Genomic DNA, 16091 nt, shown 5'->3' with positions numbered 1-16091 from the left:
CAAAGTTGGCCTCTGATCCTGGATGAGTCCCCTCACTTTTCAATGCCCCCAGGCCACTCTCTAAAATTATAAATTGTATGGACAAGTTCCAGATATTCTCAAACCAGGAACTTCTTTAACTGATGAAATCATGGGTCCAATTCTTCTCCCCTTTCCCCACAAAAAGGAAAGAAAGTGACATGGTCTTGCTTGCCAACGAGATTACAGTTTAATGGAGAAAAGGACAAGCATATAATTTGATCAACATTTATTAAGCACCTACTATGTGCCAGGCACTGCTCTAAGACCTCGGGATATAAAAAGAGGCAAAAGACAGTCCCTCCCCACAAGGAGTTTGCAATCTAGAAACAGCAGTGGTTGCTTGATTGTTGTCCTTTCTGGAAGAGAATCAACCTGACATTACTGTTTTGGAGTCAAGGTAGAGTGGTCCAATTGTGGCTGATCAGACCGATATGAGCTTGGAAGGCTCTACCACAGTCAGACACAAATAGTCCATATGTACATTTGATCTAACTGGGATAACAAGAGAAAATGAAATAGGGACAAATGCAAAGTGCTAGAAGAAGTTTGAGGAAGAAAGAGAGGTGACTTTCGCAGAAAGATTATAAAAAGTCAGAGAAAGGAAGGGAGGGAGGGAGAATTGATTAATTGCCTCCTATGTGTCAGATCCTTTGCTAAGTGCTTTACAAATATCTTATTTGATCCTCACAACAGCCCTGGGAGGTAGGTGCTGTTATTCCTTTCACAGTTAAGGAAACTGAGACAGACAGAGATTAAGTGCCTTGTGGTTTAGTTGTATCTGACTCTTTGTGACCCTATTTGGGGTTTCCTTGGGGAAGATACTAGAATGGGTCGCCCTTTCCTACTCTCACTCATTTTACAGATGATGAAACTGAGGCAAACAGAGCTAAGTGATTTGCCTAAGGTCACAAAGCTAGTAAGTATCTCTGGTCACACAGCCAGCAGGTGATTTGCCCAGGGACAAACAATGACTATCTGAGAGTGGATTGAAACTCAGGTCTTCCTGATTCAGTCTCAGGCTCTATCTATTGTACCACCTAGCTGCCTGTCTGAGGGAGACATTAAAAAAATCGTCTGATCCTGAGAAGTTAAGGTGACACAGCCAAGATTTTCTGCATTTCTGTAACTTTTCATTATTTTTTCCCAATTCCTACCTGATTGGGCTTGTGTGAACACAGAAAAATTGTATGTCACCACCATGGTTCTACTCACTTGATGTGATTGAACTGTGGCCATACTCAGAATTAGAAACTGAATCTAAGAAAAAAAAAAGGCATTAGAGCCACAAGTCAGCTTCCTTCCCTTGGGGCAGGAGGAAAGAGTCAGAATTGAGAACTGGCTGGTAACCAGAGGTGATCTGGTACAGCCCTCTCATTATACAGGTGAGCAAACTGAGACTTGGGTTGCTAAGGAACAGGGTTAGGATCTGAAGCCAAGTAAATCCACTGCTCTTCCCACTGTACCAGACTCTCCTATTCGCCAGGATGAATAGGTCTCCTGACCTCTTTCTTTCCCTACCCCTACCCAATCCTATTTAAGATTTCACAACATGCTTTAATTTACAGAGACCAAAGGGCCGGTGTTTTTTTGTTTTGTTTTTTTTTTTTGCCACAGCTCATTCCAACTCTCACCATCTTCTTCTCTGCACTGATAATGTTGCAGTCAATCCTTAAAGGTGAAGCAGGTGTCTTGGCTGATATCAATGCAATTTATTAGAAATGCCAGGAGAGAGGGACAGAAGGCGAGGGTAGCATCAGATTCCTGCCATTACCTTCCTATTGCAGGGACAGAGTAGAAAGTAGAAACTGAATCATATTAGTGATTCTTATCAGAAGAGCTGAGAACAAGGTCAGGTCACTGAGTTTGAGAAGGGAGAGGAGCAACCATGCATTGAGACAGTCAGCTTCTCTAGGAGCTTATAGTGGGTACCCGAACCCTTGGGGAAAGCCAGGCCACAGGATAGACAGACAGTGAAAGAGGCAAACATGTAAATAATGTAGTTTGGTCCATTTGGTCCAGCCCTGCGATTTCTTACCAAGCTCAGTGTGGAAACTGATAGTTAGATAGGCAATCTATCTCTAATTTGGGGCAACTAGCTGACAAAGTGGATAGAAAGCTGGGCCTGGAGTCAGGAAGACTCATCTTCCTGAGTTCAAATCCAGCCTCAGACTCTTACTAGCTATGTGACCCTGAGCAAGTCACTTCACCTTGTCTGCCTTAGTTTCCTCATCTACAAAATGAGCTGGAGAAGGAAATGGCTAACCACTCCAGTATCTTTGCCAAGAAAACCCCAAAACAGGATCATGAAGAGTCAGACATGACTGAAATAACTGAACAACAGTAGATCTCGATAACTTACAGTGGAAGAGCTGCCTGAGGCATTGAGAGATTAAGTGACTTCCCCAGAATCATGCAGTTATCAGTTAACAAGCTTTTAAGTGCTTACTTTGTGTCAGCCTGGGATGCCTGACTCCAGACTCTGTCTTCCCTCCCAGTAAGGCCAGGCACCTCAGCTAGAGATCTGGTAGCCACCTCATGGTTTGGTCAGTGGATCCCAACTATTACTACTGGATTTGTAATAAGAAGATCTGGATTTGAATCCTACCTCAGTCACTTACTAGCTCTGTGATCCTAGACAAGCCTTAATCTCTCTGGGCCTCAATTTCCTCGTCTATAAAATAAGGTACCTTTAAGGTCCCTACCAGTTCAAAATCGGTGACCCTATAAGAGTACACCAACCTTCTGAACACCATGTATGGTTTAATTCCCTCTAGAGCAGTCCTGGGCATCTACTTATTGAACTGTTGTGTTGCTCTGGGAAATTGTTACTCCTCTCGTTTCTACCATATTTTCATCTTCCTTCTCTTTTCTCTTCCTGTCTTTTTTTTTTCATGCTCCCTTCACCATTGCTCTTCCTCCACAAGGAGAATCATTCCCTCTTTCAAACTGACTTTTGGACTTCTTCCTTCATTCAGTTTCCCAGCATTGACTCCATGTCTTCATCCACCCCATGTCTACCTCTGCCTACAAAAACCTTCCTTTCTCCCCTCACCCTCAACTTTCACAGGCATCGAGGGGTCTCATTCCCCTTGTTCAGGGCCCTCTTGAGATCCTTCCTGCCGTCTTCCCTGATGAGGAGCAGAAACATATCCCCATCACAGCACAAGGCCTGCCGTGTTTGTTAGCTCCACCCAGCCAGTCACATACCCACAAAGGACCCATACAAAATACCCAAGCCCCATCTGCATTCTGCCAGAATGCCTGGAAAAAGCTGAGTGCCCTGTAAATGAACCCATTTGGCTGGGAAGGTACCCAGCTGAAGATGGTACCTTCAACAACATCCTGGCCAAAGGGTCACCCAGGCTCAGCTTAAAGATACCCAACCGCCACCACCATGGGAAAGAAATCTCACATACCTCCCCTTCCTCTAGACTACCCATTCTCTCCTTGGGTGTTTGCTAATTGTTAGGAAGCTTCACCTTACCTGTTGAACCTAAATCTGCCTTATATTGAAACAAATCAGTCTTCCCTCTAAGCCCAAGCAGAAAAACCTAATTCCTGTTTCAAAAGATAGCCCTTCAAATACTGAAAGACAGTGCCCTCGTTCCCTGCCATGCCATTAGGAATGCTCCTTGATGTCTTTTATTATGATACAGTGAGTCCTCTGGATCCTTTCTACTTTATTAGCCCCAGTATAATGGGAAGAGCCCTTTGCCTATAAATCAATAGATAAAAGTTTAATTCTCTGCTATATGTAAGACAACTGGGTTAAGCGCTGTCTTTGGTCCCTGCCCTCAGGGAGCTTTCTATTTGTTGGAGAGGTAGGCCTAACTTTCAAAACAGAGCAGTGATCTAAGCACTATATTAGAAAGATTGCAGTGTCCTGTGGCAGTCAGGGAATACTTGTTGGAGGAAGGGTCTGAGTCATCTTAGACCTTGGCCATGATGCACAGAGTAGTGTATAAGATGCCATGTAACTCCAGGCATTTCTAGGTATCCCTGGGGAGGGTGATTCCAAGCCCAATTCCTCACGGTTCGGGAAGTTCTGTCATGTTTAATCAATCAGCAGGCATTTGTTGAGTGTCTACTGTATACCAGGTACTATACTAGGTTGTGAGGATAAAAGACAGACGTGAAATAGCCCTGGCCTCCTAGAAGCTTACAAGTTAATGTGAAGGGCAGCTGTTTTCTCAGGGAGTTGTCACTGAGCCAGGACTGCAGCCCACTGACTGACTTACCAGCCCTCCTCCCTCTCTCTCTCTCTCTCTCTCTCTCTCTCTCTCTCTCTCTCTCTCTCTCTCTCTCTGCTGACCACACAGGTTCACTTACTCAAGGACCAGTTGGCTGCAGAGGCTGCGGCTCGACTGGAGGCCCAGGCACGAGTCCACCAGCTCCTGTTGCAGAACAAGGACATGCTTCAGCACATCTCTTTGCTGGTCAAACAAGTGCAGGAGCTTGAGCTCAAACTGTCAGGACACGATGCCAGTAAGTGACCCTTCCACTGCCCCTCTCTCAACTCTCTGCTTTCACTCACCAGCCCAAGGTTGGAAGAAGACCTTAAGGGCTGCTTCATCAGAGCCCAAATGTCATCTCTCTCTGCAACCCCTCTCCTGAGGAAGGCAGGGAATGAAGCAGCCCCATGACCCAGCCCTGCTTTCTAAATAAACAACTAACAGCCCCATGGATCAACCTGGTGTTTACGAAACGCCTCCTGGGTGCTGGGGCTGTGGGAAATGTGTGATGTGAGCCAACGTCCCTAGGATGGCTTGCTTATATGTTGACTTTGCCACAAGGCAGACTCTCAGGGTGAATTAAGGGCATAGGAAAGCAGCGTAATAGAGTCCTGGGCTTACAGTCAAGAGACTTGGCCTTAAATTCCTCATTCCACTCTTATTACTGGTCTTCGTTATTCAGTTGTTTCAGTCATGTCCAACTCTGTGACTGCATTTGGGGTTTTCCTTGGCAAAGATATTGGAGTGGTTTGCCATTTCCTTCTCCAGCTCATTTTATAGATGAGGAACTGAGGCAAGTTAAGTGACTTGCCCAAGGTCACACAGCTAGTAAGTTTCTGAGGCTGGATTTGAACTTATGAAGATGAGTTTTCCTGATTCCCAGCCCAGTATTCTATCCACTACACCCCCTAGCTTTCCCATTACTGGTATTACTGGGCCTCAGTTTCCTCACCTGCTTCTCAAGGTTGTTGTGAGAAGAAACTTTGAGTTCACTTATATTTTCTCTCCTTTGGTCTTTACAAACCTTGGGAGGACAGGGAAAGGGGATCTATCAGCTAAAGATGAGGAAACTGAGTTTGAGAGAAGTCAACCCATGTACCCTGGATCACACAGAAAGTCACTGGCAAAGCAGGGTTAGAATCCAGATGTTTTATTAGATAGTATATTGACTAGAATGCTGGACTTGGAGTTAGCAAGATTTCAGATCCTGCCTTAGACACTAACTAGCTGTGTGACCTTCCTCATCTGTAAAAATGAGATGGATCATATGAGGGGCATGTCTCCACTTCCTCCATTAGGGTTTGATCTCCTTAACCTTGCCTAGGTGTGAGCTGGATTAAGTTTCCTTAGGTCCATTTTTGTGTTTTAAAAGAGTGATCCAGGGTCACTTAACTGGGCCATCTGGATTTATTTGGTAGACACTTGCCTTCCTTTTAATCCAAACATACCCATGACTTTGTACTGGACATTAATGCAGGTTTTTGAACCCACTGATTTTTCTCACCAGAAACCTCATTTCAAGGCATTGAATCAGCCTCCATCTGCCTTGCAATCAAAAGAAGCTGGGACTTTGGGGCTGCCAGTTCCTAACCATTCATTGCCAAATGCCTGTAGCATGCTTGAAGCTGTAGAGGACACTTTCCATTGCTTCTCAACTTCAAATTTAAAAAAGATCAGGTGTTCCTATAGTCTAGGCCACCTTAACCACTGGCTCACAGGCAGCCCAGGAATTAACCCATCACAGGCCTGATGAAACACAAATTAGATGGAGTAATTCTCGGATTATTTCCCAATTTCTGTTTCCCACCTCCTGTGATGGATTTCCCTCTCCCCCAACCTTACTGACCTTCTAAACTGTGATTGTGATTAGCAAAGAGGTTTGAGTTGACTGATGAGCCATGTATACTGAGGGTTTGCTGTCTCATAGGTCCTTTTGGTGTTAGAAGGATAAGGGGACAACAGAAACTTACATGGCTTGTGTCTCTAGGATAGCATTTCCCAATCCACAGCCTTTGACAGATGGAATTCTGGTTTCATTGGAGTACAGTGCTCCCAGTGCGAAACTTCCCTCCACTGATAGAGAGCTGGGCACTTCTTCTATAACTTAACAGTCTAAGAGCATTGCAAAGGGCACTGAGAGCTTGTGACTTTCTCTTGGTCAGTAGCAGGACCTGAGCCCAGGTCATCCTGACTCTAAGACTCTCTCTCTCCATTATGCTCCAGTGGTCTGGCAGATTTCTACTGGGCTAGAAACTTCTTACTATCCAAGTCTGTGTTGGGATTCTCCCACTCCCAGATCCCTCCTTTTCTCTAGCTCCTCAGACTCCCTACTTTGAGTCCCTAGATGAAAGTCAGCTAAGTGACCAAAAGTAGAGAATTCAGCCTTTTGTTTTTAAGACCAATATAATTTGGATTGAGAAACAGTATTCTGGTGGATGTGGTCCATGGATCCTAAGATCCTGTCTAGAGTTAGAAGGGACCTTGGGCACATAGAGTCCAACCCCCTCTTTTTACAGTTGTGGAAACTGAGGCTCAGAGAGGGAAAATGTAACTTGCCCAAGATTGCACAGTGTCAGAGGCAGAATTTAAACCTAGGTCTTGCAACCCTAGAGCCTGCGCTCTCTTCATTGTAGCACACTGCCCAGGATGACTTTTCCTCCCAGGGTGATCTTTTTAGTGCCTATAAAAGCTCAGCCCTTCAGGCCCAGAGGTGCATGGTAGCATTTCTGGCCTATAACTTGTTTAACCTCCAATCTCTTCTTGCTCTTCTCTCTTTCACCAGTGGGTTCCCAAGACAGCTTGCTGGAAATCACCTTTCGCTCTGGCGTCCTTCCCGTGCTCTGCGACCCCACAACCCCCAAGTCCGAGGACCTCCACCTGCCCCTGCTAGGCCCCAGCTCTGCTGACTTCGCCCACTCGGTGGGCAGTCCCTTAGGTAGGCGCGACTGTTTGGTGAAGCTGGAGTGTTTTCATTTCCTGCCACCTGGGGACACCCCATCAGGGGGAGAGCCTCTCCTGGGCAGCTTGGAGCTCATCAAGTTCCGGGAGTCAGGCATCGCCTCGGAATATGAGTCTAACACGGACGAGAGTGAGGAGCGTGACTCCTGGTCTCAGGAGGAGCCTCCCCGCCTGCTGAATGTCCTGCAGAGGCAGGAGCTGGGGGATAGCCTGGACGATGAGATTGCAGTGTAGGTGCCTGTAGGAGGCGGTGGCAGCGGCAACTAGGCTTCTGGGGATGAAGGGCAGCAGAGACAATGTGGGGAGGGCATCATCTCCATGGCCTGTGGTAGCAGGGAGACTGGGAGCACCACCAGCCTGGGCAACATCTTTCTTGGCCCAGTGGGGTGGTGAGTGGGGCCTAGAGAAGCTTGAGGTTTCCCAAAAGGTTTTAGGGTTTTAATTTGGGAAAGTAGGAAAGAAAAGAAAAGGGTATAATTCCCAATGTCAAACATGGCTTTCTGGGCCCCATTATATCCCTTTAGAGGTTTGCCCTCTCCAGACCTGCCAGGCCTATGCAGGAAGGACTTCTGTGTCATAAAGATTTGGCTGATAATTCCATGAGGTTACAACAGCCCCCTCCTCTTCCTGTACTCCCTGTTGGGGGGATGCTACCTGATGGAGTATCTTCTTAGATACCTCTCCTAGATCAGGCCTGTCACCCAATGCCTAACTTTGTCTTCATTGAAAGTAGAGCCAGTGCTAGGCATGACAGGGCTGAGTGTGCTAGAAACAGAGGCAGGGAATTTTATTCCTTAGTGGAAATATGGAAGTGGCATGTCCCCTACAGGACCAGCCATCTTGGTTTATGTAATCCTTTGAAGCCCACAGAGAGGTGAAAGAGTCATGGAAAAATATGATTGGTCCTTTCTTTGGGTATGGGATTCCTCTTTTCCCCTTTATAAAAGGTAATGACCATCAAAATTATGGTGGGAAAGTGGCCCGGACACTTACAGGTCCTGCCAACAGAAGCCATGTCCTCAGAGTTTCAGGGGACTTCAGCCTTTCTTCCTATCTCCTCCCTTCCCCATGCAGTTTTGTAGGGCTTTTTCAGTTTGTTAAAGGGACACTGACTGGTAGCTGGGAAGGGCTTTGACCAACGGGAGTCCCAAATGGGCCCTCTCCCACTTGAGTCAGGAATTGTTAGCCGCATCACCATTGTCCATATGCACACCTGTCTAGAATAGCTGAGTGATCAATCCAGCACCTCAAAGATACGGATATGGTAAAAGACTAGTAGAGGAGCCTTTAGAAAAAGCTCCCGTTCTCTCTGTCCAGTGAAACAGCAGCTGGTTATTCTTAATGGGAATTTAGAAAATGCCTGAAGGAAAACTGGGGTTTATTGGATTCCATCAGTGTTTCCTGAGGGAATTAACTCTGTCCTCCATCTTGGAGGGCAAAACTATAGGCCCAGAGGTCAAGGATTGTTGAAGGGATTGGTCACCAAGAAGGATGTTTTGTTCCCAAATCATATGTTTCAACCTTAAGTTTCCTTTGTAAATTAGGAAAAGGAATGTTCTACCTGTCCCCATCCTCCATATAACTGCTACATTTTCTTCTGGACCAAATGGTCCAAATCATGGGACAAAAAAAAAATCATACAGCTTTACCATATTTCTCTCCAGAGATTACCATACCAGATGCAATTTAATTGGAAATAGTCAATGTTTGTGTGTGACATTTATGTGTGCTCCTGAAGACTGCCCAACTTCCCCATGTATATGGGAAGGACCCAAGAACAAAATTTCCATTGTCTGTTGGTTCTGCCCTTATATTCTATCAAAATATCCTTCTATCCCATTTCTTATAGTTTCAAGATAATTCTAATTGATTAATCTTGTCCCTGAACTAGTCTTATTTGTATTTTTTAAAAATACTGAATTAGGCCTAGGTAAAATTACTTGATAATGGGAGAAGAGCACTCTAGGAGAAGCCCATAAGACAAGAAAATTGAGTCGTTTGGTCCTGCCCTCTCTGGTTTGCAAAGCCCTAATGTACTGTGTTGTTAACAGGCAGCTTAAAAGAAATAAGTTTTTGCTCACCAGAGAGCCTTGCAGGGAGAGGGAGGAGATCTGACAATGCCAGTGGCCTGCTGTGGGCCAGCAGGAGCTAAAGATGAAGCCAGTGACAGAACGGACAGGACAGGCTGTGCTGTTAGGTAAGAGGAATTTGTGCTGGGAGGCAACCTATTATAGGGCCCAAGGTACTTGAAGGTGTACATGGGTGTATATATGTAGATGTGTAGATATGAACATATACACTATAGACGTGTATATACATAGAGAAAATATGTATGTATGCATATATATTATATATATATATATATATATATATATATATATATATATATATATATATATATAAAGAGAGAGAGAGAGAGAGAGAGAGAGAGAGAGAGAGAGAGAGAGAGAGAGAGAGAGAGAGATGGAATGAGAAGGTGACCAAATGATATGGAGAGGACAACTATGGCAAGAGTTAGGCTGACAAAGGCAAAACCAAATAGAATGTAGAAAGAAAAGAGTTGGGGGCAGGGGAAATGGGGATGGAACAAAGTAAAGGTGATGTAAGAACCAGGCAGGTTTAGTACTGAATGTGGCCTCCAGGCTTTAAATTCAGAGCCAATCTCACTCCATGGAGAGATATTTCTGACTCCCTCAAGACCTTTTCGCTCCTCTGCTTCCTCTCTGGCTTCCAATGCTGCTGGCAGTCCAGTTGGGAAGACCACAAAAAACTGTTATCCCACCGATCTGAAACTGGGTTGAGTGGCAAAGCCAGAGTTGGTGTTGCTAGGTACTGACTATTTGGGATTGGAGTTTGGTTCCAGGTGATGGCTATACCCTAAAACACCCCCATTGGGAACACTTATTTTTTCTTGGAAAGGGTGGCCTGACTATAATTTTTTTCCTTCTAGTCTGGACCTTTTGCTTCAATGAAAGGAAGAATTAAAAAGGCTGAGAGGTTGAGCTTGTTAATAGAAGGAAAGTTTTAGATTTTTGCTCTTGACCCAAGGACGACTTCCTTTTGCTCAGTCAACATTATCCTATCTCCTCCCATCACCTGGGCTAGTCCCAGATATTCCTTGTGGCAACTGTTCAGGTATTGGTATCTTACATTGCATGAGCCACATGAGTGCCCACATGTTGAAGAATGGGTGGCAGTCACTGTGTGTCCAAAGGGAAGCGTGTTTAGATTCAGAGCTGGGGAGGGCACAGCCAGAATGCATCAAGGTGGCCTCAGCCATTCAACCCTCAGCTGGAAGACAGGGTAAGAACTGGAGCATCTTACACCTCCTGTCCCAGTGAAGTCCCCCACGCAACCTCCCAACCCCTCTCCTTTCCTGCTATTCACTATGCTAACTTGTTTCTCTTTCACTCTTCAGTTCTGCAACTTTGTGGAGGAGATATGGACTGAGTTGGGGGGAGGCAGGTGTGTGTGGGCAAAGCACCTGTTATCAGGGATGATCAGAGGCTGTGGACTCCCTGACTCCCGAGGAAAATGTGCCACTCCATCACTGCACAGGGGGCTGTGTGTGGGGCCAGGGAAGGAAAGGCAGCTTCTGCTCACCTCGACTGTACATTGGAATTGTAAATGTGTAATTATATTCCTGCTAATCTCAGCACTGTCTGTAAAACTTCTCTGGCCTTACTGCTCTCTATCTGCTGATCTTGCTTTCTTGAGGGTTGATTTGATGTTTCATTTATTCTCCTCCCGATCCTTTCCCCTTTCTTCCCTTCCTACAACTGTTGTTTCATTAACTCTATTGACTCAACTCTCTGGGAAATGATTCTGTCCATGTAAGTGCACTTACTCCCTGGATGTTGTCACCGGTCTAGTGGCTTTTGCTAAATAAACCTTTCTTATTTCTAAAGTCTCTTTCTGTCGTCCCTTCTTATCTCTTACTCTTCTGCTCTACCTGCCTCCTTTCTTAACCTCCTCCCCCAAACCAGGCAGATGTGGGGTGAATGACTCATTTCCTATGGGGGTGGTTCTTTTTCGGGGTAACAGAAGTGATAGATCTGTATAGGGAGGGAAGGAAGCCTGTCACCTCATCTGCTGCTCAACTTAATCAGCTTGCAGAGTCCAAGGAATCAACACACAAGCATTTTTGCAAACCCATCCTCCTTTGCCTTGCCCTTCTCACGCCCCTCAGAGTTTCTGGGATGTTGTGGGCCAAGGCAATGAATTTCCTAGGTCTACAGAACTGGATTGTTGACTTAGAACCAGAAGTGACTTTAGATGTCCTGCCTCTCATGTAAGATAAGGAAACCAGAGCCAGGGGAGATCAGTCAGTGGCAGAGTGGAGATATGAACTCAGGTCTTTTGACTTCAAAACTAATGCTCTTTCCACAGGACCACAATCATATCACATAACCATAGGGTATCATATTTCAATTTTAATAAATATTCCCAGTTGTTACCGGCACACTTTCTTTTAATGTTTGGCTGCTTTCTGAGTCCATAGTTCCAGCCTGGTAATTAAACTAATGATGATAACACCTATTCCCATCTGTTCCTAAGCACAATAGGAAAGGCCTTGAAATTAGAGGCTTTGTACTCCTATCTTTGTCTCCCACTGTGTGACCTTAGGTAAATCACCTCTCTCAGGACCACATCTGTACAATGGGGAGATTGGCTGAAATGACCTAAGATCCCTTCCTTCCTGCTCTAATCTGTCATCCATATATTGCCTTAAAATATTCGGTGTTTGGGGGTTTTTGGTGGAAAGAAGGAACTTAGTCCCCATTTGCTATTTAATTAAGGGAAGCCTGTTCCAATGTAAAACCTCCTTTTAATGTTGTTGATTCTGAGCTCCTTTGTAAGGACAGCCTTAGTGAGTTGCCTGGGGTCAACTGATGATCTTGCTGATGACCCCAGAGTTCCCTGGACCACACACTTTGGGAACCACTGGGCTAGCTAATAGGATCATAGATCTTGAGCCCAGGGGAGGAGAGACACTTGGATAATTAAGTGACTTGCCCAAGGTGTCACAAGTAGTAGGATTTGGGGCAGGATTTGAATTCATGTCCTTTGACTCTTGCACCAGATGCCTGGAGACAATTGACAAGTGAATTGACTTGCCTGTGGACTCAGATAGCAGACATGTTTCAGAGACAGGGACTGAACCCAGTTCTTGACATCAAGGCCAGCCAGTATATCATATTACCTCTCACTTTTAGTCTAATGGTGGCTCATTTACAGTCTAAATTTTGCAGAGCTGAAATGTGGGTAATGGTCAGAGGGCTCTCATTTGGGGAGTATGAGCACCCACCCAGCTGCATAGTTAGACCTCTAACTACTATGGCCGGATTTGACAAAGATCAAAACAGTGAATGACTCCAGGACACTCTCAGCCTCACACTGTTCATCACCGTCACTGACACACTTAACTTGATGTCTTGAGCAACAATAAAAAAAAAAGGGAAAGATAAAGGTTGTCCTTTTAACAGACAGAAAGTTCTAAAGAAGATGTCTAAAGTTACCTCCATGTGTTTAAAAAAGAAAAAAACCCAACTTTGTTATATACCTCCCCCATCTACCTTGGAATTGGGATATCTGTTTTCGTAGAGCAGAGACCATTTGCTTAATTTCCAAAAAAGACTTAGTAGTTCTCGTAGAAGTGACAAAAGTCCTTAGGCTTAGCTTAGAAGCAATATTTCAAGTCATTCTAGGAATTCTACAGACTCAGTGCATTTGCATAGGACTAGGTCCTCGTTGACTCCATAACTACTGACTTCACTCTCGTGCGGTCAGCAGAAAAGTCCAGACATCACGCCAATTCTAACTGTGCGTACAGATGGAACAAATGACCATGCCTCAACCCAGAAAGGATGACGGTCCCCATTATCAAAGTGGCCCCAAAACAAATGAGAGATGAAGAAAAACCCCAAGTAAGTCACAATAGGGCTTTCCTGCTAAAAGTATAGTAGTCTAATTTGGGAAGCAGGGATTGTTTACTGTGTCAGTGAGAAGTTACTGAGTATCTTGAAGGCTACAATAGAGAAACTAGGCCAGTGGAATAGGAGACCTTGTGTCTGCTTTCTTTGTCTCTCCTGAAGACAGGAGCACAGGGTAGATCTTATTAACCACTACGGTTTCTGCTTCAAAGGGAAGGACAGGCCAACCTATGACATCTACTTATTTGTCATTTGTATCCTTCCTGCTGCCAAAAAAGAACTCCGAGGTGGCTCACAAAATTAGTCACAATATTAAATGAATTAAAATAAAAACAGAGCCCAAAAAAAATCTGCTTAAAGGAACAGAACAGACCCTGGATACAAATCTTGCATCTGCTACTTAGTACTTGTGTGACCTTGGGCAAGTCTTTTGACCTTTCTGGGGAATCATTTTCTGTACTTATAAAATGAGAGGTTTGAATTAGATGATGTCTAAGGTCCCTTCTAGTTTTAAATCCCTGTATAGCTAAGGGTTAGACTAAATGACCTCTGACCGTCTGTGGCTCTGTACGTCTCTGACCCAGTGATACTGCAAGTACTCTTCTCCCCATTTCTCAGATGATAAAACTGGGACTTCTTCAAACTTACCTTTCTAAAGGGTAAATGACTGAGTGCTGCACTAACTTATTACTGTACCAAGTAAGGTTGTTTGACCAACGAGAGTTAGAGATAGGAAGTTATGTAGGTGAGGAATCATTCTGAATTTAGAGCAAATATAAAAATGATTTTCTCAAGGTCCAGTAGCTAGTCCCTATGATCAGGAAATGCGCTCTTACTAGGCATCTCCTAAGCAGTAACAGTGGCCCCCTGAGATGAGTTAGCTTAGCAGTTCTAAAACTTTTTGGTCTGAGCACCCCTTTACACTCTTAAAAATTATTGAGTATCCCCCACCAAAGGCTTTTGTTTATGTGGGTTATATCTACCAATATTTACCATATAAGAAATTAAGACATCTTATCATTGTGAAAATAGTTTTGACACTTGGGGAACCATTGGGCTAGCTCATAGGATCATAGATCTTGAGCCCAAGGGAGAAGAGAGAAACACTTGGATAGTTAAATGACTTGCCCAAGGTGTCACAAGAAGTAGGGTTTGGGGCAGGATTTGAATTCATGTCCTCTGACTCCTGGGCCAGTGCTCTTCACTATAGTCCTTTCTGTAAGTGATATCTCCAGGCCTAGCTTCTGGGCCTCACATTTGAATTATAAAATAGACTCAGGAAATCTGAGGATGAGCCCTCATCACTGTCCCAGGATGTGGCAGGAGCAGGATGTAAGGAGCCCTGTTTGAACACCACAAGGATGATATGAGAAAGGGGTATTGTCCAGGTCTTCCCCTTCTTCCTTTATGGAAGGTGTTGGTCAGAGAGAATAAGAAAACGTCAAGTATTAGTGTATGTTTCTCTGTGTGTGTGTGTGTGTGTGTGTGTGCGTGTGTGTGTACATGTACATGCATATACACACAGGCATGTAAACAGGCATGTCTGTATATCATCACCATCATCATCATAATTCATATAGCACCTACTGTGTGCTAAGTGCTTTATAATTATCTCATTTGATCCTCACAAAAACCCTGGAATGTAGATACTATTATTATCCTTATTTTACTGATGGAGAGACTGGGGCAAACAGAGGTTCAGTGACTTACCCAGGGTCCCACAGCTAGTGTGTTTGAGACTAGATTTGAACTCAAGTCATCCTGACTCCAGGCCCAGGTGCCCTATCTACTGTTCGTGTACCCATGTTTGTGGATTTACATACATAATATACATTGATTTTTATAGTCAAGAAAAACTTGGCTGACCTTTGATGCAAAATCTCATGAGAAACATGGTACATTGGAAAGAATACTGGCTCTGGTGTTGAGGGACTTGGGTTCAAATGCTGCTACTGACTCTTTGTGTGGTCTTGGTCACTTCATCTTCCTGAGCCTCACTTTCCTTATCTGTAAAATGATCTATGATCCTAGGACACTGTCAAATGAAGATGCGTAGTCAGCCTTAGGCTAGCCTGCCTGGGAAAGAAAGATATAGCAGTCCCTGCAAAGAAGGGCCTGGCCCTCGAGGAGAAGGTTGCCACCATTGTAGGAAGTGAATCAGCAAGGGGGACTGGGAAAAGGAGATAAAAACCAAATGTCCTTTTGAGGTGAGTTTTATCGTATTAAAAAGGGGGCAAATTCTTCTAGGCCATGGGGAAATAATGTGTTGGGAAGCCACTCCAGGAGAGAAAACAACCTAGAGGTAGCCTGCCCTGGCCCATCCTCCCTGTGCTTCTCTCCCCCATTGTGGCCAAACTGGGTGAATAATTTTGTCTCTTGTGGGGTTCGTAAGGGATGAAATAATACCAACCCACCCCATTGCTTGGCTTTCTCACTTTCCCAGTTCAGTGAGCTTATACTCCTCCTCAAGTCATTCACTCTTCTAAGAAGTGCTTTAAGATGTGTCCTTAGAAAAAAAGAAAACATACACACACACACACACACACACACACACACAGAGTCCAACTGATTATTACGTCTTCCAGGAAGTATCTGTGGGATTGTGCCCCCTTGTAAGGAGGTGGCATTCAGTCCTAAGACTTTCATTTACCTCCAGGATCCCCAAACACGAAAACTGAGTATTTCTCCTCATGCCATGACTGTAAGGAATCACTACAGGGCCTGAATGAGAAGTAGGCAGTCTTCTAGTGACCGTGTTACTAAAGAGACATGAAGTCTTCAGGAATCCCCATTAGATTAGGTGGATCTGGTTAGGAAACACAAACACCCAGGACTGAATGGGAGAAACGTGGTCTGAGCAAGGCAGATAGTGATTAGACCACTACCTCCCCCATTCTGGGCATTCAGTAAATCTCTCTTCCTGCAGCTTAAGATTGCATTAACTTTT

The 16091-nt window shown here is 44.6% G+C and overlaps 1 protein-coding gene across 2 annotated transcripts in view; it reads left to right on the top strand.

Moving 5' to 3' along the window:
- The window catches only part of NOS1AP (nitric oxide synthase 1 adaptor protein), a 364850-nt gene extending 353729 nt beyond the window's left edge, over positions 1-11121 (top strand). For both annotated transcript variants that reach the window (XM_020988623.2, XM_020988624.2), the window contains exons 9-10: positions 4341-4506; positions 7036-11121. In XM_020988623.2, the coding sequence (XP_020844282.2) occupies positions 4341-4506; positions 7036-7445 (576 nt within the window). In that variant the 3' untranslated portion in view covers positions 7446-11121. The remainder of the gene's footprint in view (positions 1-4340; positions 4507-7035) is intronic.
- Positions 11122-16091: the final 4970 nt, after the last annotated feature.

The sequence above is a fragment of the Phascolarctos cinereus genome, unplaced genomic scaffold (assembly GCF_003287225.1).
Source record: "Phascolarctos cinereus isolate Bilbo 61053 unplaced genomic scaffold, phaCin_HiC Scaffold_5;HRSCAF=322, whole genome shotgun sequence".
NCBI classification, from domain to species: domain Eukaryota; kingdom Metazoa; phylum Chordata; class Mammalia; order Diprotodontia; family Phascolarctidae; genus Phascolarctos; species Phascolarctos cinereus.
The sequence above is the reverse complement of the archived record's forward strand: the minus strand, read 5'-3'. Positions and strand labels throughout refer to the sequence as shown.